The sequence below is a fragment of the Callorhinchus milii genome, unplaced genomic scaffold (assembly GCF_018977255.1).
Source record: "Callorhinchus milii isolate IMCB2004 unplaced genomic scaffold, IMCB_Cmil_1.0 Scaffold13, whole genome shotgun sequence".
In the NCBI taxonomy this organism is placed as follows: Eukaryota; Metazoa; Chordata; class Chondrichthyes; order Chimaeriformes; family Callorhinchidae; genus Callorhinchus; species Callorhinchus milii.
Window position 1 is genome coordinate 17,146,085 of NW_024704754.1, and position 24,025 is coordinate 17,170,109.

Genomic DNA, 24,025 nt, shown 5'->3' on the forward strand with positions numbered 1-24,025 from the left:
CTTGGTGCAAAAATTGCACCGGTTTTGTGTGCTTGAGATGCTCAGGCTCGAAATTCCACCCGGTCCCAGCCTGGAATACAGTTTTGTGTTAAAATTTATAGGTAGCGCAGAACTGTGGAAATTTCCCAAAAAGAAGACCGTCTCAAAGGCAAGAGTGAGGGAGGCAGATAGAATCGTGGAAATAACAACCCTTGCATTGGTATAGAACCTGATCGCGTCGTTGAGACGTCTCAAAGCGCTTCACAGAATGTACTGTAAAGTGTATATTTTGTGGGCAAAATTTTACATCACAGAAGAAGGCCATTCCATCTTCTTGACTGTGCCGGATTCCTTTAAGAACAGTCCTTTCAATCACATTTCCCCTAGCTTTCACCCCCCACCCCCCACACCCGCTCCCCCCCACACCCCCCCGACACACACCCCCACACCCCACCATCCCCCCGGGGCCATACTTAAATCTAACAGTTGTGTGATTGTATCTCTTACAATGTCCGAGTAGAAAGTCTGGATTCTTTGTTCTCTCAGGTGGAGATCCTCTTGGGCAGTTCTCCATTGACCAAGTTCCAAACCAGTGGAGAGTTTATGTCAGTGAAGCCCTGGACCGAGAGGAGAAAGAGAAATACATTTTAAACATCACGGCCACCGATGGCAAGTTTCTGGCTGAATCTGTAGTTGAGGTTTTCATCCTTGATGTTAACGATAACAGCCCTCAGTGCCAACAGGTAAGATCACACAGCAAACCGATCATTTTACATGGCCAGTGGGTACTAATCCTTGTTCTTATAGCATCTTATAACATGTCTGTAACGTGTGGTGACTGTGTGTTTGTCGACCAGAATATTCTGTAAAGTGAATTAATTGACTGTATGTTTTGTGGGCAAAGTTGAACTGCTCGGAACACTACATAAATGCAAGTTGTTGTTGAAGTCGTCGTTGTAGATCAAACAAATTTGCAAGCAGCAATGCCCCACAAACAGCCGGGAACAACAGCAACAACAGCAACAACTTGCATTTATATAGCGCCCCCACCCCCCACACAGGGTAGCGAGTCAGAGCGAACTCTTCTCTTTTCGAATAGTGTAGAATAATCAGGATCTTTAACGTGCACCTGAACAGCCAGACGGGGCCTCGCGTTTAACCTCTCATCCGAAGCCCGGCACCTCTGAGAGTTCAGCATTTTCCTCCTAGTTCTGCTCTGGAGCCTAACAGCTCAAAGTTCTGAATCAGGGCTTAGATCCCAAACCTTCTAACTTAGAGGTAAGAGTGCTACCAAGTGAGCCAAGGCTGAGACTATAGACAGGATGGTTTCGTCTCTGAATTTCCCATTTTAAAGTGTGGGAGTGGGGGAGAAATATCCGTTCTTATCTTATCCAGGGGTGGGGTGGCGGGGATTCAGCCTGACTCAATTTGCGACACACGGGGACATTGGGGGGGGGGGTATTTTGTACAATACTGTTATTTTTCACCCCCACCCCCTCCACTCCCCAAAAGAGTCTCCTCAAACAATCCACTCAGCACACCACTGAGAGTGACCCCGTGAGGAAGGGCACCTCTCCACCCTCCGCAGAGAACGTGTTGAGTGCTGCCCCTAGCCTTTCGCAACAGTCAACAACCAAAGGGGTAGAAACATGAGAAGAAAGATCTGGAGATAGTTCGCATGCTGATCAGGAACACTGAGAGAAGACAGTGAAACCCTGTGCGCTCGTTAAAAGCCTTTACTTTGAAGTTGGACCTTCTCTTTCATCAGCTGACATACACCGAGGCCATCTCGGAGGGGGCGCCTTCGGGACAGTTTATTGTGAAGGTTTCTGCAAAGGACTCAGACGCGGGCATCAACGCTCAGATCTCTTACACTCTGCTCGGGCCCGCCACAGGCGAGTTCAGGCTCGACCCACAGACAGGTAAGCAAAGGCACGCTAAGATAGTCGCCTTGGTGTTTTGGATGTTTTACATTCGCACATCACGCCAGTAATTGACCGTGACAAACTGCAATGACAAACCTAGCTCCGCAGCCCGGGGTTTAGACAGGTTTCTCAAGAAACTAAGCGATCTCTCCAAAGTGTTTGCCCGGTCGTTGGTTAATCCCAATCCCCGGATAGTCAGGAATTGTTTCGTTGAGAGAGGGAGAGTGTGTGTGTGTGTGTGTGTGTGACAGAAATAGAGTAGTGTATGCGGATCTATGACTCAATTTAACCCCTTCTTGCACGATTCTCAATGGGTAGCAGTTTTACTTGCAAGGGGATCTGGAAGGCAGGAATCTTTGGCGCAAATCTTGCGAGTCCCTTGTCCCATCCACTCCACCGTCGGTGGACGCGCTTTCAGCTACTACCCCCCCCCGAAGCTTTGGAAATCGCCGTAGGCTCCCCCACTGTTAAGCGCTCCGAGACGCTGCCACGTGTGAAGGGCGCTGTGTAAATGCAAGTTGTTGTTGATGTTGTGTTGCAGTGTCAGCCTAGGCTAGTGCAGTCAGTAGGGGAGATTGTGCCCCACTAATGTCTCTATCTTGCCTCAGGGGAACTGACCACATTTGCCCCTTTGGACCGGGAGAGCCAGGCTGTGTACAATCTGGTGGCTAAAGCATCCGATGGGAGTGGACAGTATTGCGAGATGGACATTGTTCTCGTGCTGGAGGACATCAATGACAACCCGCCCAAATTCTCGGCCCCTCAATACTCAGTCTCCATCTTTGATAACACGACGATTAAGACTCCAGTGGCTGTTGTTCATGCCAGGGATCCAGATGTTGGTAGGAATGTTTTTTTTAAAAATAGCCCCTGAGTGGCACAAAAGTTCTCATGGCCTTAGCCCGAAGACCACGAGCTTCGAAATTCCACCTGGTCTTAGCCTGTAAAGACCATTTTACCGTAAACTCTGAGATCTGAAATTCTTCAATTCAGGTTTAGTTTGGAAGCCGCTTTTCTGCGGTTCTTGTATTTTAACAAAAAAGTTTTCAAACCGAGCATTGCCCACTGTTCCACGCAATCCTGTATTGCAAAGCAAAATCACCTTACAGGCTAAGAATAGGCGGCATTCCGGGCGGGCCACTTGTCTTAAAATTTAAGATTAAGAATGGTCCGTTATTGGCAAAATTGTCAATTGTTGGAAGAATTGTTGGAAAAATCTTCACTTCAGTTTTAATTTGTAAAGAGGTGTTCCACAGTACTTTGCAAGTAAAGCTTTACAGGTGAGTATGGCCTGGGTGATGCAGTCTGGTAATTCCCTGATTGTTTTTTCCTTCCATTAACAGGTCTCAATTCAGAACTCACCTATTCCTTAGCAGACTCCGCCAATGGTTTTTTCTCCATCGACGAGCACTCTGGGGTTGTCTATCTGGCAAAGGCTTTGCACGATGAGCGGCAGGCAAACTTTGACCTGTTGGTGCGGGCCACGGATCAAGGTTCCCCCCGGAGACTCTCCTCGTTGGTTCACTTGTTTGTCTCGGTCGTGGATATTGACAAGTTCGTCCCCGTGTTCCGGAAAAGGGAGTACGTTGCCACAGTTCCTGAGAGTGTGAGCAGCGGTTATCAGATACTGAGTGTGTCAGCACTGACAAAGGACAGGACCGACACAGCACAGATCCTCTACTCTATCTCGAATGGCAACGAGCACAACAAGTTCTACATAGATCCCAAAACAGGTAAAAATATAAATAAATAATCACAGAATCTTACAGCACAGAAGGAGGCCATTCAACCCATTGCGCCTCTGCTGGCTCTTTGAAAGAGCTACCCAACTAAACCCACTCTCCCGCTCGTATCCCATAGCCCTGCAATTTTTTTCCTTTTAAGTAGCGTAATAATCATAATAATCCTCGCATTTGATATAGCGCCTTATCACATCATCCAGATGTCTCAAAGTGCTTCATAGAATATACTGTAAAGTGGAGTACCTATACCTTAAAGTGGATATATTCTGTGGGTGAAACACATGGCAGAGTCCCACAAAGAGTCTTGGATTGAGTGACCAAATTATTTTTTTTTATGCGATGCTCCTTAAAGTCTGTTGGTTGACTGCCTGTGTGCTCCTAATAATATCATTTCTACGCAATACTATTTCAGTTCAGTTCTGTTGGCGGGACATGACCTGTGGGCAAATGTCCCAAATTTTACCCCAAATTGTAATGAAATGAATTCCCAGAACAGGAATGACGAGTGCTGATGTGTGTGCAGTGGACAGTGAATGCGTTGTGTTTTCTACTGAGCTATTGGTGATCAGGTTAGGGTTCATTCGCTGTCCTGTGTGTAGGAACTGTGTACCTGAATGGGACCTTGGACTTTGAGACCTGTCGCGAGTACTATCTGTCGGTGGAAGGGACCAGAGAAGGGAAGCCCTCGTTCAGTGACAGTACCACAGTGATCATCAATGTTACAGACGTCAATGATAACCCACCTCGCTTCAGCCACCGCCTTTACAACGTGGAAATCAGCGAAGACGCTACACTGGGAGCATCGGTGATAACAGTAAGAACCAATTTCCTTCACAGAAAAAATATGATTCAACAACAGCGACAGCCAATCACATTTACACGGCACCTTTCGTGTTGGGAGGACGTCCCAAGGCGCTGGATAGTTAGGAATTTTTGACCCGAGCTGGTGGTTGGGATCAGGAGGGGTGGAGGGCAGGGAGGGTGGGGGTAGGAGGGGTGACCGAAGGCGCGGTCAAAGAGCAGGGTCTTGAGACTTGCCTTGAAGGAGCCAAGGGAGGGAATGAGGTGAAGGTTTGGTTTGGATACTCTTGAGCATGGTGATGGATTTCCGCCTGTGTCAGATACCTAGCTGATCAAAAAAAAACACCGTGGGCGATGGAGGAGAGAGAGGCTGTGATCACTATACATGGATATCACATTCCTGAGAGGTAAAAATATTCCCCCTAATTCTATGGAATGATAGATCAATCTTCCCATTTTTTCCCGAGTAAGGATTGGGAACCCAAACAAAATCTGCGATAGGGAATGTGCATCTGAATCTTGTATCTCCTCTAGTCTTGTAACAAGTAACCCTGTGTTTGCTCTAGTTGATGGCTGATGACCGAGATGGACCTCAGAACAACCTGATACATTATTCATTAGTCAAAGGCGACACAAGGCAGCAGTTCAGCTTGAACTCAAGGACTGGGGAGATTTCGGTTTCACAACGTCTCGACCGAGAGAAGGTCAGTAAATACAAATAGTTTGCGATGGAGGGAATGGGAGGCATAGTTTGTAAGGCTGCCCTTACGAGACGGAAAGCTTTGTTCTTGCACCCTCGCTGAGCGGCACAATAAATGCTTCTCATCGATGGGAGCTAGGCTTCCAATAATAATAATCCTTGCATTTGGTAATGGACCTTTCACAAAAGGAGGGCCATATGTCTCAAAGCGCTTCACGGGATTCCTGTAAAGTGTAGTCACTGGGCGAACTCGACCTATTTTGCACACAGCCACATCCCCAACAGCCATGGAGAAAAAGACCATATTATTTTATCATTTGGGGGGATTGCTGGCCGGGACACAGGAGAAACTACCTACTCTTTTCAAATAGCGCTGCGGGGATCTTGTAACCTCCACCTGAACAGGCAGACTAGGTTTAAACTAGGTTTAAACGCCGCATCTGGCCAGTTCTCGCGAGTTCCCTGGCGAGACGCTATGTCACAGAATGGTACTGAAACAATCAAACCGTTTGAACTTAATATATTGGTGACTGACGTGTGTTTTGTGTGTTTCCCCTCAGATATCCAGTTACTCGGTGACAGTCCGAGCGACTGACAACGGTGCTTTTCCTCTATATAGTGACACGGTTGTGAACATCAATGTTTCCGATGTAAACGACAATCCGCCAATGTTCTTTCAGTTCAACTACAGTGTGGCTATTCAGGTGGGTGGAGTTCATGTCTCAAAGCTGTCGACTGGGACCATTTGTTCATAAGAACTGGTTGGTTCTCCTGCATCAAACAATATTAACATTCCACGATCAAAAATAAATGAGCTTGTGAATGTAAGTGCTCCGAGATATTTTCCCCACATGAAAGGCACTGTATAGGAGGTAAATCTAAAGCCCTCGCTCGTAGCCATAGGTTCAGAGTAGACGTTGGAACTAGACCAGACGTTCGGCAAACTCGGTGACAAAAAAATGTTCACGAGCCCGATGAAAGACATCGCCCGTAATAGTCTCACACTCTTTAAGAGACGAAGAAAAGAACCTAATTAATAATTAAAAACTCTGTGAGTAAGAACTAGTGATTCACACTGTATAAATAAAATTGTTCAATATAACGTGGGTTTCTGCCCCTATAGGAGAATGAACCGATTGGGCGCAGTGTGTTGCAGCTGTTGGTGTTCGACCGAGACTCTGCCTCCAATGGGGCTCCTTTCCTGTTCACCATCGCTGCCGGTAATGAGGGGAACAACTTTCAAATAGACCATCAGGGCCTCCTGAAAACCTCCGCACGCCTTCGGCAGCAAACGAGAGATCACTATGTCCTGCAGATCCAGGTAAATGTTCTCCAGGGCGAGAGAGCGAGAGAGAGAGAGAGAGCGAGAGAGAGAGAGAGAGAGAGAGAGAGAGCGTTCCATTCACAAACACGGGAATTTCCACAATTTCAGTGGCACTCACGGAACTCTCAGTCTGGTGCAGTCAATCTTAAGCGTTGTGCCTGGTTCCTGCGTGTGTCGGACACCCATCCGACCAACACAAACACAACCTGTCAGTTGCTGCGCGTGAAGGGCAAAAGGTTCCTCTTATGTAAACGCTTTCAAGCTCCGAAGCTACTAATGAATAAGCATAGGTCAACATCAGAGCAGAAATTCTGTCAAAACTCCTCACGGTTGCAATTGATCTCGGCTAAAATGGGGATTAATACGTGCTAAAGTGCCCGGGGAGATCCTGAAGTGGCAATATCACAATGGAATCTAAAATGCAGGTTGGGTTATCAGCCCATGGGCTAACGCTGTTCAAAGGCACAGAGCTCCCATAATTATGAGTTTAACCAATGAACAGGATTATAGAATCCACTGTAATCCTCTTCACCGGTTAATAATGGAAATATGGGCATCTGTGCGTCTTTGAACATCGCTGGCTTAAGGGCTATTGGCCCAACCCGCATTTTAGAGGCTCGATATTAACAAGCGTTCACAGCCACAGCTACGTGCTGTCACATGCCCAATGTCCTAAACCCTGGACAAAGGGGTTGACAAAGCTTCCTTCACGGGTGCCAGGGATCTCCGTGCATTTGCATAACTCCTTCCTAGAAGGAATTTCAGCAGAGTCTTAAAAATTGTGACGTTTTTCCAGGCGGCTCTCCTTAACGCCAACTCCTGAGCTGTGGGCTTTGGTGGAACCTTGCGGAGAGCTGGCGTTAAGGCCTGAACGGTGGAATTGTTCAAAACTTACAACGTTACGGGAACGTCTGGGATCGGGTGGGATTTCTGGCCACTGTGCTTTAACTTGTTTCTCCCCCCCCCACCCTCACCACCACCCCTGTCGCTCTCCTCCAGGTGATGGACAGTGGCTGGCCACCTCTCTCCTCCTCCTCCTTTGTCAGGATCCAGGTGATCGAGGAGAGCAGACACCCTCCCTCCGTCCTCTCCCTGAAGATCTACATCGTCACCTCCCGCGGCAACTTCCCCGGAGGTTTCATCGGGAAAATCCACGCCACGGACCGGGACCTCCACGACACGCTGACCTACAGCGCCGCACCCGGCTTCCTGGAAGGGGGGCTGTTTTCAGTTGGGAGCGCGGATGGCGCAATTCTGGCTCGGAGCGCGTTGGGAGCCGGGCGCTACCCTTTCAACGTGAGCGTGAGCGACCGCAGGTTCACCACCACTGCGGCTGCCGAGGTCCTCGTGGCCCGCGTGACTCAAGACGCCCTGGACCATTGCGTGCTCCTGGAGATCAGGCAGCTCACCCCGGAGAACTTCATCAGCCAGCATTGGCGTGGCTTCCAACGCTATCTGAGCAACCTGCTAGCCGTGGACAGGAGCGACGTCGAGATGGTCAGCCTCCAGCCCGTGCGAGGCTCTTCCAACCTCAACGTGCTCCTGGCGGTAAAAGAGTCGGAGAGGGCCTTTTATCAGCCCGACCTGCTGCAGGCAAAGATCTCCGGCTCGGCGGATGGGCTGGAAAGGACGGATGATCTCCGGATCGAGAGGGTATCTCACCGGTGCTCCCACCACAACTGCTCGGCCAGACAGTGCCAAGCCAGGTTCCAACTGGACACAGCAGACATGTTCACCTACACCACGCCCACCATCAGCTTCATCCTCCCCCGCCATCGCCACAGTCAGGGCTGCCCGTGTGATGGTAAGGTTTCCCATCAATGGGCATTTCTCCATCACTGGTACCGGGGTGGGGTGGTAGGGGGTGTTGCATTGTCAGATGTGCCGTCCTCCAGATAAGACGTTAAAGTGAGCTCCCCGTCTGCGCTGTTCGAAAAGAGAAGGGAGCTTCTCTCTCCCAATTTCTTAGCCAAGACAATCTCCCAAATAAAATTGGTCATTCATTTCATGGCTGTTCGTGGGACGCTGCTGTGTGCAAGTTGGCTGTCGCGTTTCGCCCACAAAATAATACACAGTCACTCCACTTTACAATAAATCCTGTGAAGTGCTTTGAGACATCTCAAAAATGGGACGTCCTTCCGATGTGAAACACCTTATTGTCTTACTTCAATAAGGCGCTGTGTCAAATGCAAGGATTATTTTTTACCAGGAAAACTGCCGAGATATGCTGCTAAGCGAGTCACGTCTAACCTGTGTGTCTCGGTTGGTTTCAGGCACTGCCCAGAGGTTCACTGGCCGGAGCTACACCAAGTATCAATACCTGAACGAGGAGAATCCCACGGACTCCACGTTCCGATTCCGAATGCAAACACGGCAGTCGGAGGCTTTGCTGATGTTCACCAATGGGACTGACTCCAGTCTCCTGGAGGTAAAGGTAGCGGCAGAAGCGACTTCACTGGGTCATAGCCTTAGAACCGAAGGCGACAAAGAATTGTGCCAAGTTCTTATAACTGGAAGATGTTTGTCCTTTTTCTGCTCTTTTTTTGGCGTATCGCAGAATATAGCTGCGGCTTTACTTTCTCTTGACCTGTTGTGAGCTCACGTTGCAAGACTTTCCCTTGCGACAGTTGTCTCTCTTTCCTCCCTCCCTCGCTAAACTCCACCAGTGTCCGGCGCTCCGAGGCTCTGCTCTGCATGAAGGGCGCTGTACAAATTTCAAGCTGCCGTCGTCGTCTAATCTCACTGTTGTCGATTGTCAACAGATTTCCAATGGGAGCCTGGTACTCGCGTACAGGTGCGGTGCCAGCAGCCAGACCTTGTTGTTGAAGAGCATCCAGGTCAACGACGGAGCCTGGCACTCCGTCCTGGTGGAGGTGAAGGGGAGGTCTGCCAAGCTGGTGGTGGACACGACGCACAAGTCCTTCGCCACGCTGCACGAGTCGTGCCACATCAATGGAGCCGTGTTCTTCGGCGATAGAGTTCAGGAGGGCAGCGATGGTCTCAGCCAGACCCGGCCCCGGCCCCAGTCGGCCGGCGGGGGCTACAGGGGTTGCCTCGACCGCATCGAATTCCACAGCGACGACGTCTCAGCCGGAGAGATTCCTATTGTGGTTCGGGTGGTGGTCGACGAGTCGGTCAGAGTCCAGCCGTGCTGCCCCAATATAGGAGACTGCGCCAGCGCCACGTGTCAGAATGGAGGATCGTGTATTGAGATTTCACCGGGAGGTGAGGACACGTCACTGCACTCAGACAGGGAGATAACTGGCTTGTGACAGACCCTTTTTCGACCCCAGATAGTTGGCTCTTCCAAGTACCTTCCCATTTATACTCAAACACAAGGATTCTGGTCGTTATCAAGAACGTGAGCCGGGTTTAGATCATCGTGAAACGGTTTATAATAGTATATTAATAATATTCCTTGATACAGCGCCTTATTAGGTCATCGCCACATCTCAAAAGCACTTCGCATAGCGTTCTGCAAAGTGGCGTGCGTGAGACTGTGTGCTTTCCGTGGGCGAACGAAGCAACCAATTTGAGCACGAAAGGAAATCCCACAAACAGGCACGGACTGCGGAGGGGATTGGGGGATTTTATTGGGGAGATTGATGGCCAGGGACAGGTTTACTTTACTGATTGTGGAGAGCAGCAATTCCCCGTGCTGATGTTTCTAGGATTACAGGGAAAGAACATCACTGCCAATGGTTACCAGGTGTCTTTTGTGTCTATGCAGTGTCACTTCATAGCGCTTACTTGTTTACCGGAGTGCTTTATCTCCCCAAAACGTTGCAAAGATAGACTCGCAGAATGATTTAGTTTCTTTGAAGTGTAGTCGTTTCTTTGAAGCGACCATTGTGTAGGTAGGTAATAACCCGTAATCTGTGCCATCAACTGCCCTCCATTCAACAACGAGATGAAGGATTCAACTTAATCTGACAAACAGAAGCAAAGCCAAGGTGATAAGGCTATCTACACTGGTAATGCGTGCCTACAATAGGATCCTATAGGAATGCTACAGTGTGAGGCCAGGGTAGGGGAGTCTGGTCATCACCCTGTGCCAGGGTAGGCCAGTAATTAGCAGCCAGCAATGCCAGAGATATGCGATCCGTGCAATAAGTGAAACTTGCTGCGCATCGATTTTTGTACCACAGTAAACCTCACGTAAGTCATACGTATCAGGTGGGTCCATACATTCAATATGATTTGCACAAAGTTTGAGTCATGTCAACCTTGCATAGAATATAAACTCTTGAACCGGATTATACGACTTACAAGGATCAGATTTATGTGGGTTTTACTGTACTTATGGATTCCGTGCGAGGGCAGGCCCTAAGTTCCTCCCAATCTGAGCCAGCGGAACGGAGCCAAACTGTGGAAAGTGCTGAAACCCAGCCCTAAACTTGGGCACCGACTTAGACGGTTGAGATCAAATGGTCCCATGAGGCTGAGGACTGTGTGGGGTGGAATTTCAGGCCTGGTGCTGTCGCTCACCTCTGTCCTTTCATTCCTTCGGCCCAGGTTATTTTTGCGAGTGTGCGGAGAGCTTTACTGGCGCTCACTGTGAGCTGAGACCAGATGCCTGTACCTCCCAGCCCTGTGTCAACGGTGGAACCTGCATCCCACAGAGGACCAGCGACAACTGTAACTGTACAAAGGATCCCCGGTAAGGAACAGGGACACACAAGTCTGCTCATTGACATCTAAGGGGAAATAGACAACAACAACTTGTATTTATTTAGCGACCCTCATGCACGGTCATGTCCCAGAGCGCTTAGATATAGTGTCAGCACAGGGTGGATCTGTAATAATAATAATAATAATAATAATCCTTAAATTTGACACAGCGCCCTATCACGTCTTTGAGACGTCTCAAAGCGCTTCACAGAATATACTGTGAAGTGGAGTAATTGTGTATTTTCTGGGCGAAACACGGGAGCCAATTGCGCACAGCGAGTTCCCCACAAACAGTCGTGGGTTGAGGGTAAAGGGACGAAAAGGAATAGGCGGAGAAATCTTGTCATTTTTAGAGTCATAAAGACTTTACTGAGGCTGCAGCTGCGTAGAGTGAAGTGAAGGCTCTCTGTGTAGATGGAAAGCTTGTCAGTAACACACCACCCGATGGTCGAGCGGGTAAAGCCAGATAGAGCGTGGATTCCATTCCCATTCCATCCCCAACACGGGAAAATTTCCCATGTGTCGGTGGCACACACAGGTGGGACTCTCGGTTTAGGTTGGATGCTCTCTCTTAAGCGATGGGGATGGGTTCCCACATGTGACAGACACCAAAAAAAAAAGATGGTGGCTTAACTTTCTTCAATCTCCTCTCTCTCTCCCTCCCTACTTCCCTTCCCCGCCTCCCACACCGCCACACCCCCCCCCCCCTCCACACCACCCCGACACCCCCTCAGGTGTGAAGAGAACCCGAGCCAATGCATAGAGAGGACCTGCCTGGATAACATCAACTGCAAGAACCCCCAACACTCATTCAACTGCAGTTGCATGCCCGGCTTCACGGGGACACTGTGCGATCACAGTTTAGAGGGGCTGTTGCAGAGCACCCCACTGGTGATCAGCTCCCAGGAGATTATAGAGATCATCATGGCCGTGGTGGGCATCTGTGTCCTGGTGGGCATCTTTGTTGCCTTCCGCAAGCTGAGTTGCAAGCGGAAGGAGCGCCTGAAGGCCAAAGATGGCAACAAGCTGTCCAAGGGGCACCCGGAGAGTAACGGGTACTGCGATGCCCACATCCCGCTCAACATCCTGAGGGATTACGACCTGGACAGGGAGTCGTACGACGGAAGGGAAGCACAGACCGGCCAAGACATGAGCACCTTCATCTCAACCAAGCAGAGAGAGAGAGCCACTGTCGTGTGCAGCGTGGCTCCCAATCTGCCGCCTCCACCCCCGTCCAGCTCCGACAACGAGTCCATCCCCAAGAGGCTCTGGGAATACGAATATGAGGGTGAGAACAGCTCCTGGGAAAGGTGGGGTAGTGGGTGTGGAGGAAGCTACCAGGTGATGTGGTGTTTGGGTGGCAAGGCAACAGCAACAATAAATTGCATTTGTACAGCGTCTTTCATGTCAGGAGGATGTCCCAAGGCGCTGGGCTAAGGGAGACAATACAATGGAACGCATGGCCTGACAGTGTCGGTGGAAACGGATTCAATAACAACTGTCAAAGGGGAATTGGATATGTATTTGGAAGGGGAAAGTTTGCAGGGCTACGGGGAAAGAGCGGGGGAGGTGGGACTGATTGGGAAGGTTTTCCAAAGAGCCGGCAGAGGCACGATGGACCGAATTGCCTCCTTTCTGTGCTGTAATATTCTATGATTTTAATACTAATTTACATTTATACCACGCTTTTCGCATAGCCAGCTTGTTGCTTTGTCCACCCTCCCACACCCCCTCCTTCCCAAGAGCGTAACGGTCCGGGCTCTGAGCCCGAGCTGGGGGTGGGAACCGAGGGAGTGAGGGGTGGGGAGGGGAAAATGGTGACCAAAACCGTGATCGTAAAGAAAGGTCTTGAGACGGACTTTGAATGAGATGAGGGAGGGAGTTGGAGTTGGAGGGACTCCGGGATGGAGTTCCAGAGAAAGTGGGGTACAGATTGGCTGAAAGAAAGAGCGGACGGCGCTTTGAGAGAGGTGGCTCTGACGCGATGGGGCGAATGGCCTCTTTCTGTGCAGTAAAATAATAATAATCCATGGATGTGATATGGCGACTTATCACGTCTTCGAGACGTCCCGAAGCGTTGCCGCTGTTGTAATTAAGATTCCGCTCGATCGCTGACTCAGGATCCACGGACTCGGGGGGGTGGGGGGGGGGGGGGGGGGCGGCCTGGCTGCATTGTGCTTGTTGGGGGAAGAGAGAGGTTCCCTTCGGTCTGGTTCACTACAATTCCTGGTTGGAAAAAGCAATGAGTTCAAAAATTTAAGAGAGAGAGAGAGAGAGAGTGTTGTGCAGTCTGGTGCACAGTGTGCGCAGGGTGTGTAGTGCGTATGGTGCACAGTGTGTTGTACAGTGTGTGGTGTGCAATACAGTGTGTGTGTGTGTTACGCAGTATGTGTGTATATGAGTGTGTGTGTGTGTGTGTGTTTAATAACTTAGTGTGTTTGTAATACAGTGTGCATGTGTGCAATAGTATGTGTGTAATAGTGTGTGTATGTGTGTAACAGTGTGTGGGTATGTGTGTGATAGTGTGTGGGTATGTGTGTAATAGTGTCTGTGATTGTTTGGGTGTGTAATAGTGTGTGTGTAATAGTGTGTGTGTGTAATAGTGTGTGTAAAATAGTGTTTGTGTAATAGTGTGTGTGTAATTGTGTGTGTGTGTAATAGTGTGTGTGTAAAATAGTGTGTGTGTAAAAAGTGTGTGTGTAAAATAATGTGTGTGTGTAATAGTGTGCGTGTGTAATGGTGTGTGTGTGTGTGTGTAGGACACCGTATTACAGAGCACGTGTCAGGCGGAGACTCACTAACCTGGTGTTATTTACAGCGTACAGCGGTGAGGCAGTGACATGGCCGCCTGAGTCACCGAGGAGAGTGGAGTTGGGCTGTTACGAGGTGATGGAGGAGGAGCTGGGGCGGCCAGTGAACAACGAGGTGGAGGTTTACGATGGTTTCCCCTTCCCCCTGGACCACCAGCAAACCCCCCGCAGCAAACGAGCCCCGCTCCCCCCGCACTACAGCGACCAGGCTCTGGCGGGCTTCGCTGACGAGGAGCCGGGGGCTTTGCTGCCCTCCCACTGCCAGAACGAATACACGGCCATCAGCTACTACCCGGCGGAGCTGCTCGAAGCCCACCTGCCTGGGGGTCCCGTGCCCCCCGGGTACAGAAAGGTCCACGTGCGTCTGAGCGTGGCTCAGCCGTCCTACGCCGAGTGCGGACCCAGACACTCGCCTCCTCTCGTCTTCCCCAACTGCTACGCGGACTCCGACCTGATGGAGAGCGACTACGGGAGCTGTGAAGAGGTCATGTTTTAACTGAAGGGGGAGCGGTTTGTTTGTTGCCCCCTCACCTCTCCTGACTCACTCACTCGCTCTCTCTCTCTTTCCGTGTGACTCCGATGCCACCTTGCCCACGCTGGTGCCCACTGCAGTGCCAACATCACACCCACGTTCCCAACTCCAGCTACTGTTGGACAGAACGATTTTTTTTCTTTCGCACCAATCTGGGGCAAGAGACTTTTTGATTTACACAAACACACACGGACACACTTTTTCCCCAGACAGTTAATCGCCCTCCAACAACGGGAGTCAGGAAAAGTTGGCAAGTCAGTGGGAATGGGCTGGTGATACGGATTCCTCAGTAGGTGCGAGGGAATCTCAAGGAGACCTGGTATCCGATCAGCCGTTGGGTGAGACGCCGGGAAAAAGGAATTATATACAAGACTGTTGGCGTTTTGACAATGTAACAATGCAATCGCGCAAACTCTAGTTACAGAGATACAATATCTCATCCCCTCGTTGGGACGGTTGGGAGATGGACAAGAATGTAATCAAGCAAAACTGCCATCCGAGCCCGTGGGATATTTCCAACCACTCGCTGGTTGCAATGCGTCCGCGTCCGTACGTTTTTCTCTGATACGGGCCGGGGTCAAAGCACGCGGGAGATTCACGACTGTTTTGTGGGTTCTGGCCGCCTGTGTTTCCCCCACAAAATACACAGCCGCTCCACTTTACAGTGTATCCCGTGAAGCGCTTCGAGACGTCTCGAAGACGTGCAAAGACGCTGTGTCAAATGGGGAGGATTGTTACGTCGCTGTGCCCGGAACTCATGTTCTATTTTAAGAGTTGTACATTGGTATTGAAGTCTTCGTGGCGGGGCAGGTCACGGTATGTAAAGTGCAAACGTGAGGTGGAAATGGCTTGTAATCGCTACGTTGATGTGCTTGACAGTGGAACCTGCTGGTGGTACCATTGTGTTGCTTTTACACACGTTCACCTCTCTCCCGCTGACTGGGTTCTGTCACCCGGAGAGGTAACACACCCGACGATGTGAATCAGTAAAACAATCAGTTTCTACGCACCTGCAAAAAAGGTCCGAGACAGAATTAAAGGCAAGTTGCTCACAGATCGATGAGAGAGCGGTCGAAATCAGGTCGTCACGACTGTTCCTTTAACAAAACGTCACCTCCTCGCACAATCGATCCGGAGGGGAGAGTCGCGGAGAAGATTCTATCAGCTCGCTCTAATGCCCTCGCTCCCATCCTCTCCCAATCTAATGCCCTGGCAGGAGCTGAACTGGCTCCCAAGGTGACCTGCTTGGCAACGGAATGTCAGAATCAAGCCAGACCTCTGTGGCGGTCTCGGTGGTCCGGTTTCTGAGCCAGACAAGTCCACGGTACAGCACAGCCCAGCCCAGCCTGACTCGTCGGCAGGACTGGAAGGCCAAACCAGTCGCTGGGGGCAGAGAATCTTTCCACTCAGCTCCTGTTAACCCTGCAAGCCAAAGCCCGAAGGGGTAGGGTGGTCCCAGCCCGACAAACAGCGAGTAACCTTGCCAGACAGCTCCCACTCTCCTGCCTCTCTCTCTCCTCTGGCCCAGGCTCTGATATCCTCACTGAGTTCTGCTGTTATCGCCCTTAGGAGCACAGACCATGAGTTTACCCTTGGGTTTCGGATAAAGTCAATGGTCAGTCAGTATTACACCCGTTCAGCTCTGCGGACATAAGTGAATGTGCTGTGCTTTTATTCTCAGTTGGAATAAGATGTGCCAAGTGTCTTTAATTTGCACGGCTGTTGTTCTTATATATTGTTTCTCTGTGAGAGCTGAGTATAGAAAGTGGTGCTGTTTTGAATTTTTTCAAAATAAATTCAACAAAAATGTGGCTTTATTTTGATTACAAATCTACGGGCAGAATACGGTTCGCCCCACCCCCCCCCCCCCCCTGAATGTACATCTCTGTACATTACACAAACGCGCACATACACACACACATACACAACTTGGTGTAAAGTTGCACATTCCCTCTACATTTTGCGCACACCAATTCCACACACATACCAGTACAAACACTGCAACACACACACACACATAAATATACATTGGCACATACTTGCACAGCGAGTTTTATGTACATGTTTTATACGCACAGGCTGTGTATAAAACACCCACTCTCATCATTGCACCTCCCCAAAAATACACTACCTTAAATAAACACCGGGTCGAAAATGCGAGCTGGGTTAATAGCTAATGGGTTAATAGCACATCTTGCATTTTAGGTCCTAGGACGTCACATACATTGAACACCATGTGATGAGTGCCACTTTGCACATTCTGACACACAGACACACACACAAAATGCATATCTCCCACACAATGCCTGCCTCGCACACCCAAAAAGGTACTGAGTAATGGACATTTAAACAATGAGACTCATACATAGAGCACAAGTGGCACATTTACCAACCACAACTATGAAGTGATTTCTCGCTGACACCCTTATCATTGACCTGACAGACGCGACTTGCCACAGCAGTTTCTGTGATTCATAGCATTCTGTGTCTGTGATTAGTGCAGGAAGGCTGTTGCAACACAGCAAAAAAAATATATGAGCTGATGAGCTCTTAAAGTCTCAGACTTTTGTAGATTTTTTTGGGAGGGTGTGTGTGTGTGTGAGAGAGAGAGAGAGAGAGAGCGATTGCGTGTGAGTGTGAGAAAGTGATTGAGTGAGCAAGAAAGTGACTGGAGTGTGGGTGAAAGAGAAAGTGACTGAGTGAGCGAGTGAACAAGACTGTGAGTGCGCGCGCGAGAGAGAGAGAGAGAGAGAGAGTGACCGTGTGAGTGAGACGGAAAGCAACGGTAGTGCCCGGCTCCCACGCATCAGTAGAAAGAAGAAGAAAAAAAAAATTCCGAACCGCTTCAGAAGAGAAGGGTGAAAATTGGTGGAGAACTATATTTTGGGGTTCAAAAATGTTGGTTGCAGTACCGTGACTATACCACGAGAGGACAGTCACATATCACCTTCGCCTGTCGGTCTGTGTGTCACATTCACAGTGAGATTTGATGGTCAGTGCGTCGTTTTAAACACGGGCACCTTTTCGTAATTCAAGGTCAGAGTAATCTCACGGCCCCAGGAACGTTAGGCACCTTGTCACAGATACCACAGGGTACGGCTGCTGAGCTGTTAAGGAAAATTCCTCCATCCAATCTATCGCGGAAGCCAGATTTTCCAAATTGCGTTTGAAACAAAAAAGAACTTCCAAAACTTCGAGATTGTTTTAAAAACATTTTCCACTCTTCCCGTTTGTCAGTCTGCGGTTCAGTTGGTAGCGCTTTCTCTCTCTCTCTCTCTCACTCTCTCTCTCTCTCGCCTTTTGAGTCAGAAGGTTGTGGGTTCAAGGCCCCACGTCAGGACTTTGAACGCACAGTCTAAACCGACACACTAGTGAAGTGCGGGTGGGGGGGGGAATGCTGCATTAACAGAGGTACCATCCTTTGGACGACGTCTTAAACCGAAGTCCATCTGCCTGTTCACGTGAAGATTAAAAGATCCCATGGTACCTTTTGAAAAGAGAAGGGAGTTTCTCTCTCCCGGTGTTCCTGTCCTACAATCCTCCAAATCGCTCACTCCACGGCTGTTTGTGGGACGTTGCTGTGTGCAACTGCAATGCCACATTTGCCTACAAATGCGCAGTGAAGAGTTTTGAGACGTCCTTCCGACGCGACGAGGCTCTATATTAAATGCAAGGTTTATTATTATTATTATTATTATCCCGTGAAACACTTTGAGACGTCCTACTGCTATGAAAGGCGCAATATCAAATGCAAGGATTATTAGTATTATTATTATTACGTCTTAAACTTGAAGACCAAGTGGTGTTTGGGTGTTTGGGTGACCCAAGTTTAGACAGTAAATGTAACTCTGCAGTAACACCTTCAGTCCAGCGTGAGGAGTCAATAATCCTACCTTAAAAACAAGCCAAGACAACCTCTTCCATTCAATACAACCGCACATAGGGACTAGAGAAAGTGGATGGTGCTTATTCCAGCCACGAACTGGAGCCTGGCTACTGAATAAATAATCAGAAATAGAAGGAATTTGTAACACAATCCAACCCAGGTGTCTTCTCTCTATTTTTTTTGCCATTTTAATCGAATTGATATGGAGCAACTGAATGTTACTGTGCATGTGAGTGTCTGTCAGTCCACTGTATCATATCAAATGCGCCTCTATACTAAGCACAAGGATCTGTTAACTGTCTCTCTCAGTAAACTCTTCATGAAACAACTCTCATCTGCCAATTCCAACCAGGATTAGCCCCTCTTACACACACACACACACACACACACACATGTTATCTAAACGTCACTGTTAAAATGTAATACGCAAAAAAAAACCCTCACAGTTCAAGGCAGCTGCAAGGTGCATATTAAACTTGAACACTTCCTCAGTCTGTGCAATCCACAACAACAATAATAATAATTATTATTATTACCCGATGTTCCCATCACTCACACTGCGGTCCTATCTGAGATCCTGTCCCCCTACACATTCCTCAACCTGCTACCAAAATAGACAGCCACTGACACTTGAGAGCATGTCCCCGTCAAGTGCTTTGAGATGTTTGGAGGATAAAGGCTCTGTTGGATGGCAGATACAAGAACTTGCAATTATTTTCTGTCTCTCATCGTCTCTCTATGTCTCACCCCCACCCCGCACCCACCACCTCTCTCCTCTCTCCCTTTCTCCGGCACAAAACAGGTTAAATTCCTGCTCATTCTGTAGCCTGTGAGGCTGTTACTGACATCTTACTAACATCTCAGCGCGATCGTATCCATAGGCTCTTACACATTCCAGAACACACCTCGCTTTATTTCTCTTTTCTCTCTCTCTCATTCACTCTCTCCCTTATCTTTATCTTATGCTGTTTTCCGCCCCCCCACCCCCGCTCTCTCTCGCTCTCACTCATTCACCTTATCTTTCTCTTACCCTCTTCATCTGTGTCTCTCACTCACTCACTTTCCTGTCTTATCTCTTTCCTTTTTTCCCTCTCACACCCTCCTCTCTCCATCCTCCTCTCTTTCTCTCTCTCTGTCGCTCTTTCTCTGTCTGGCACGGAATTGGTTAAGCCCCAAACAGATCTGGATTCTAAGTTCCTTCACACAGAGAGAGAGAGAGGGAGAGAGGGAGGGAGAAAGAAAGAAAGAGAAAGAGAGAGAGAGAAGACAGCAGAAGTATCTGAACCATCAAGATGCAAACAACGTTAAAAGGAGGGGGTAAATAAAGCAAGCGCTTTCTGGGGCAAGATAGACATCCTAGAGAGATGGATTTGGAAAGAAGGAGAGCAGGAGACTGGAGAACAGAAAAGAGATGCATAAAACGTGCAGATTTTGGGTCAAATATTTGCCACAGGCAGAGCTGAGAAGAAAAACGTCCTACAATTGATTGGTCTTGTTAAAGCCAGATCTTCATTCAACAAGCCCAGTCCCTCGTGTCCTCTCTACTTTCATCCTTGTTGTTCATCCAGAGAAAAAAAAAGATAATTGGATTTTGAATTATTTTCTCTCTTATCTCAAAAGTCTTTTGCCTCCACCCCACCCCCTAACACTCTCCTGACCCTCTCCCTCTCCTCTGGGACAATGTGACGAGCGATGAATGAGAGTAAAGTGGTGGTGAAAGATCTGTGGAATGGGGAGCCAGGGACACTGGCTGCTAGACCTCGTTGGGTGGTCAGCACCTTGGCCAGTGTCCTCATCTTCACCATCCTGGTGGACATCCTGGGCAATTTATTGGTGGTCGTGTCCGTCTTCAGGAACAAGAAGCTTCGGAAATCAGGCAAGTTGTTTGCTTTTAAACTTCACAAAAATAGGTGGCTGTTAAATGTATTTTGTGCATCCCGTAGGAGTGTAGGGGTGAGCTCGCTCGCCTCGCAAGCACGAGGACCTGGGTTCGATTCCTAGCCGGGCAGGGCAAATCGTTGGGCTAGTTTCCTTACTCCACATACCTCTGTTTACCTGGAGATAAATAGGACCCAGTTAGTCAATTGGCAGATTGCTTTTCGGGAGGTGATAATACCTAAAAAATAATTTTTTAAAAAGGAAAATAATAATTATTTGGTCACTCAATCCACGACTGTTTGTGGGACGCTGCTGTGCGCAATTGGCTGTCGCGTTTCGCCCGCAAAATATGCAGTCAATCCACTTCACAATATATTCGGTGAGGTGCTTTGAGACGTCTCGAAGACGTGATAAGGCGCTGGATCAAATCCAAGGATTATTTATATTATTTCCCATGGGATGAATGCCTCGCAGCGCTTAGGAGGTATGGTAGGGCGTAACTCAGCAGGGAGAAAGAAAGGTGAATTAAGGTTGTGGACCAGAGGCAGAGAGATGTGATCATAAGTGGACTTTGAAGGCAGGGAGGGATCAAGCAAGACAGAGAGATTTTGGAAGACAGCAGTGGGGACTGAATTGGGGAGTGAAAAGGGAGTGAGGAATGAGCAACATTCAGCTACAAATCAATAGTGAGTGATCGTGCCAAGATCTTTGCTCTCCAAGATTTATTCCTCGTTAGTTTCGCAGAGCTGAGTTCATTGGACGCCTGACGTGGATGGAAGTGCAGTCACTACGAATTGTGCCCACTCGGTGGCAGCACAGGACACAGGGACTGTAGGGTGCACAAGTCCTTGCCCCAACATTGGCTCCCAGCTGAAGCCTGTGACGGCTGTATTGTTGGGGGTTTCGCAAGACATAAAGTAGTATCTAACCAGACTAGCTGATCCTTCGCAAGGTTTGCCGAGACTCTTAACTGGGGCCCGAAGTATCAGTAGAGTCCTGTAGCTTAGTGGTTAGAGAACTCGTCTCACAAGCGAAAGGACAGAACGTTGGGCAAGTTTCCTTACTCCACACACACGCCTCTGTTTATCTAGCAGTAAGTAGTAACCCAGTTGTTAGTCAATTGGCGGATTGCTTTTTGCGGGTAATAATTCCTCTCCCCCCCCCCTCCCCATTCACGAGTGTTCGTGGGACGCTGCTGTGCCGAATTGGCTGCTGCGTTTCGCCCACGAAATACAGCCAATTCACTTTATAGTATATTCTGTGAAGCGCTTTGAGACGTCCCAAAGATGCGATGAGGCGCTACATTCAAACACAAGGATTAGTATTGTTAGCAACAGGTATCCTTGTATGGGCGGTGTACACAGACACCCGAGGCACAGATTAATGCTCGTCAGTCTTGTGAAGTTCCGTGATAATAGCGTCATTGGTAATTATACATGAGTGTGGAGCCCAGTGGTGAGAGCAGCATGTTTCCTCTCTACATTGGCATTCACAGCTCACTGCCTGAACTCCTCTATCGCCTTGTATCGAAGTCTGATTAAGTGATGCATCAACCGCACTCTCCGCGCATAACGTGATTTGGAAGGCTCTTTTCAAAGAGCCGACACAGACACACTGGGCCGAATGGCCTCCTTCTGTGCTGCGTATTTCTATGATTGGGCAGCACTTCAAGGAAGAATTTTTTTTTGCCCACGACAGGAGCTTAGTGGTTAGAGCCCTCATCTCACAAGCGAGAGGACCCGGGTACCTTACCCGGCCGGGGTGAAACCTTGGGCAAGTTTCCTTACTCCGCATGCCTCTGTTTGCCTTGCAGTAAGTAGAAACCCGGTTGTTATAATAATCCTTGCATTTGATATAGGGCCTTATCACGTCTTATTATTATATTGACAGTACATTCTGTGAAGCATTTTGAGATGTCTCAACAAAGTGATAGAGTGCAATATCAAATGCAAGGATTATTATTATGATGATTATAACTTAACAGAGTGCAAAATACGACTTGTGACAGTTTCGTTTCAAGCGAAATTAGCACATCAAATGTCACATTAGCCTTCCCAAAGTATCTGCGATCCCTTCAAGTGCTGAAACAACGACTTGACATGTCGTTGTTCCATTTAACATCGATCGATTTCTGCGCCCACTAAAACTGCGTTGAAAAAAAAGCAACGGGCAAAAGTAAATGATGTGCAAAGCTGAACTACGGTTTCGCCCGCAAAGTATACAGTCAATTCACTTTACGCTATATTCTGTGAAGCGCAAGGATTATCAAATGCAAGGATTATTATTATTATTATTATTATTAACTAAGCAAGCGTATGTGTGTGTGTGTGATGTTTTGCAGGTAATATTTTTGTGGTGAGCCTGGCGATTGCGGACCTCGTGGTAGCGATCTACCCTTACCCTCTGGTGCTGATCGCAATATTTCACAATGGATGGAACCTGGGCTACATCCACTGTCAGATCAGTGGCTTCCTTATGGGGCTTAGCGTCATGGGCTCCATCTTTAACATCACCGCCATCGCCGTCAACAGGTACTGCTGCATCTGCCACAGTTACACGTACGACAAGATCTTCAGCAACAAGAACACCCTGTGCTACGTGGTGTTGGTCTGGGCGTTGACCTGCCTGGCCATTGTCCCCAATTTCTTCGTGGAGTCCCTCCAGTATGACCCACGTGTGTATTCCTGTACCTTTGCCCAGTCGGCCAACTCCCTCTACACTGTCATCGTGGTGGTCATTCACTTCATCCTGCCGATCAGCACCGTCTCTTATTGCTACCTGAGGATCTGGATCCTGGTCATCCAGGTCAGGAGACGCGTCAAGCCTGACAACGGGCCAAAGATCAACCCCCACGACTTCAGGAACTTCCTCACCATGTTTGTCGTGTTCGTCTTGTTCGCTGTGTGCTGGGCTCCGCTGAACTTTATTGGCCTAGCTGTGGCTATCCACCCACACCTAGCAGCCCTGATACCTGAGTGGTTGTTCATCGCCAGCTACTTCATGGCCTATTTCAACAGCTCCCTCAACGCTATCGTGTACGGGGTCTTGAACCACAACTTCCGCAGGGAATACAAACGTATAATAATGGCCATCGTCAAACTGCCCTGTTAGAAGAACTTCAACGCAACCTTGCAGATACTTGGCTCGATGGGCAACCTTGCCCTCGAGAACGTTGATGGACTCGGAAGAAGAGGACAGGGCTTCAAACTCTCCACCTCGTCTCCCCATCATTCGTTTGGTTCGGTTGGTTTGTGGCCGGCAGATGTCTTTTATTCATCCATTTATCATTGAATACAATACCAAATTCGTCTAGCACCTTTCACGTCGGGAATGTGAATGAGTCCCAACACAAAAGGCAGAAAACCTCTAGCACATTAGCAACTGGAGGCCATTCAGCCCATCAACCCTCTTCACCAACAACAACAACTTGCATTTATATAGCGCCCATCCTGCAGGATAGAGTCCCAAAGCGCTTAACCAGTATATTAGTTCACATACAGTGTGTGACTCCTCGTCAAGTGGTGAAATCAAGGGTGAAACTGAGCGTTTAATCCCATTTCCCCACCTTTTCTCCAAACCACTTTGGTACCTCAATGATGTTCCTGGCACACCTAACTGGATGGCAAACTGCGTGCTACTCTCTATATTGCTAATGGTTGATGAAGGTTTCTCTGGTTAAGACCTTTCCGAAACAAGGTACGGAACACTGCAGTCCAACGTGACTTTCATTTGGACCTAATCAGTCGCGGGAACCAAGAAGCAGTCCATTGCTAAATT

At 48.7% G+C, this 24,025-nt stretch overlaps 2 protein-coding genes across 2 annotated transcripts in view; both read left to right on the forward strand.

The window, feature by feature from the left end:
• Positions 1 to 15,066, forward strand: part of LOC103184135 (protocadherin Fat 1) — a 47,861-nt gene extending 32,795 nt beyond the window's left edge. Inside the window, 14 exon segments of the mRNA XM_042339923.1 lie at positions 526 to 722; positions 1,748 to 1,901; positions 2,513 to 2,746; positions 3,248 to 3,637; positions 4,246 to 4,460; positions 5,014 to 5,151; positions 5,708 to 5,851; positions 6,271 to 6,468; positions 7,471 to 8,275; positions 8,745 to 8,899; positions 9,234 to 9,696; positions 10,987 to 11,131; positions 11,877 to 12,430; positions 13,961 to 15,066. Of these exon segments, the coding sequence (XP_042195857.1) occupies positions 526 to 722; positions 1,748 to 1,901; positions 2,513 to 2,746; positions 3,248 to 3,637; positions 4,246 to 4,460; positions 5,014 to 5,151; positions 5,708 to 5,851; positions 6,271 to 6,468; positions 7,471 to 8,275; positions 8,745 to 8,899; positions 9,234 to 9,696; positions 10,987 to 11,131; positions 11,877 to 12,430; positions 13,961 to 14,448 (4,280 nt within the window). The 3' untranslated portion in view covers positions 14,449 to 15,066.
• A 4,979-nt stretch (positions 15,067 to 20,045) lies between these two features.
• Positions 20,046 to 23,672, forward strand: LOC103184134 (melatonin receptor type 1A-like). The gene is made up of 2 exons (XM_007902001.2): positions 20,046 to 20,246; positions 22,590 to 23,672. Exons 1-2 carry the CDS (start codon positions 20,063 to 20,065, stop codon positions 23,357 to 23,359), a joined length of 954 nt encoding a protein of 317 aa, XP_007900192.2. The 5' UTR covers positions 20,046 to 20,062; the 3' UTR covers positions 23,360 to 23,672.
• The last annotated feature ends 353 nt before the right edge of the window (positions 23,673 to 24,025 follow it).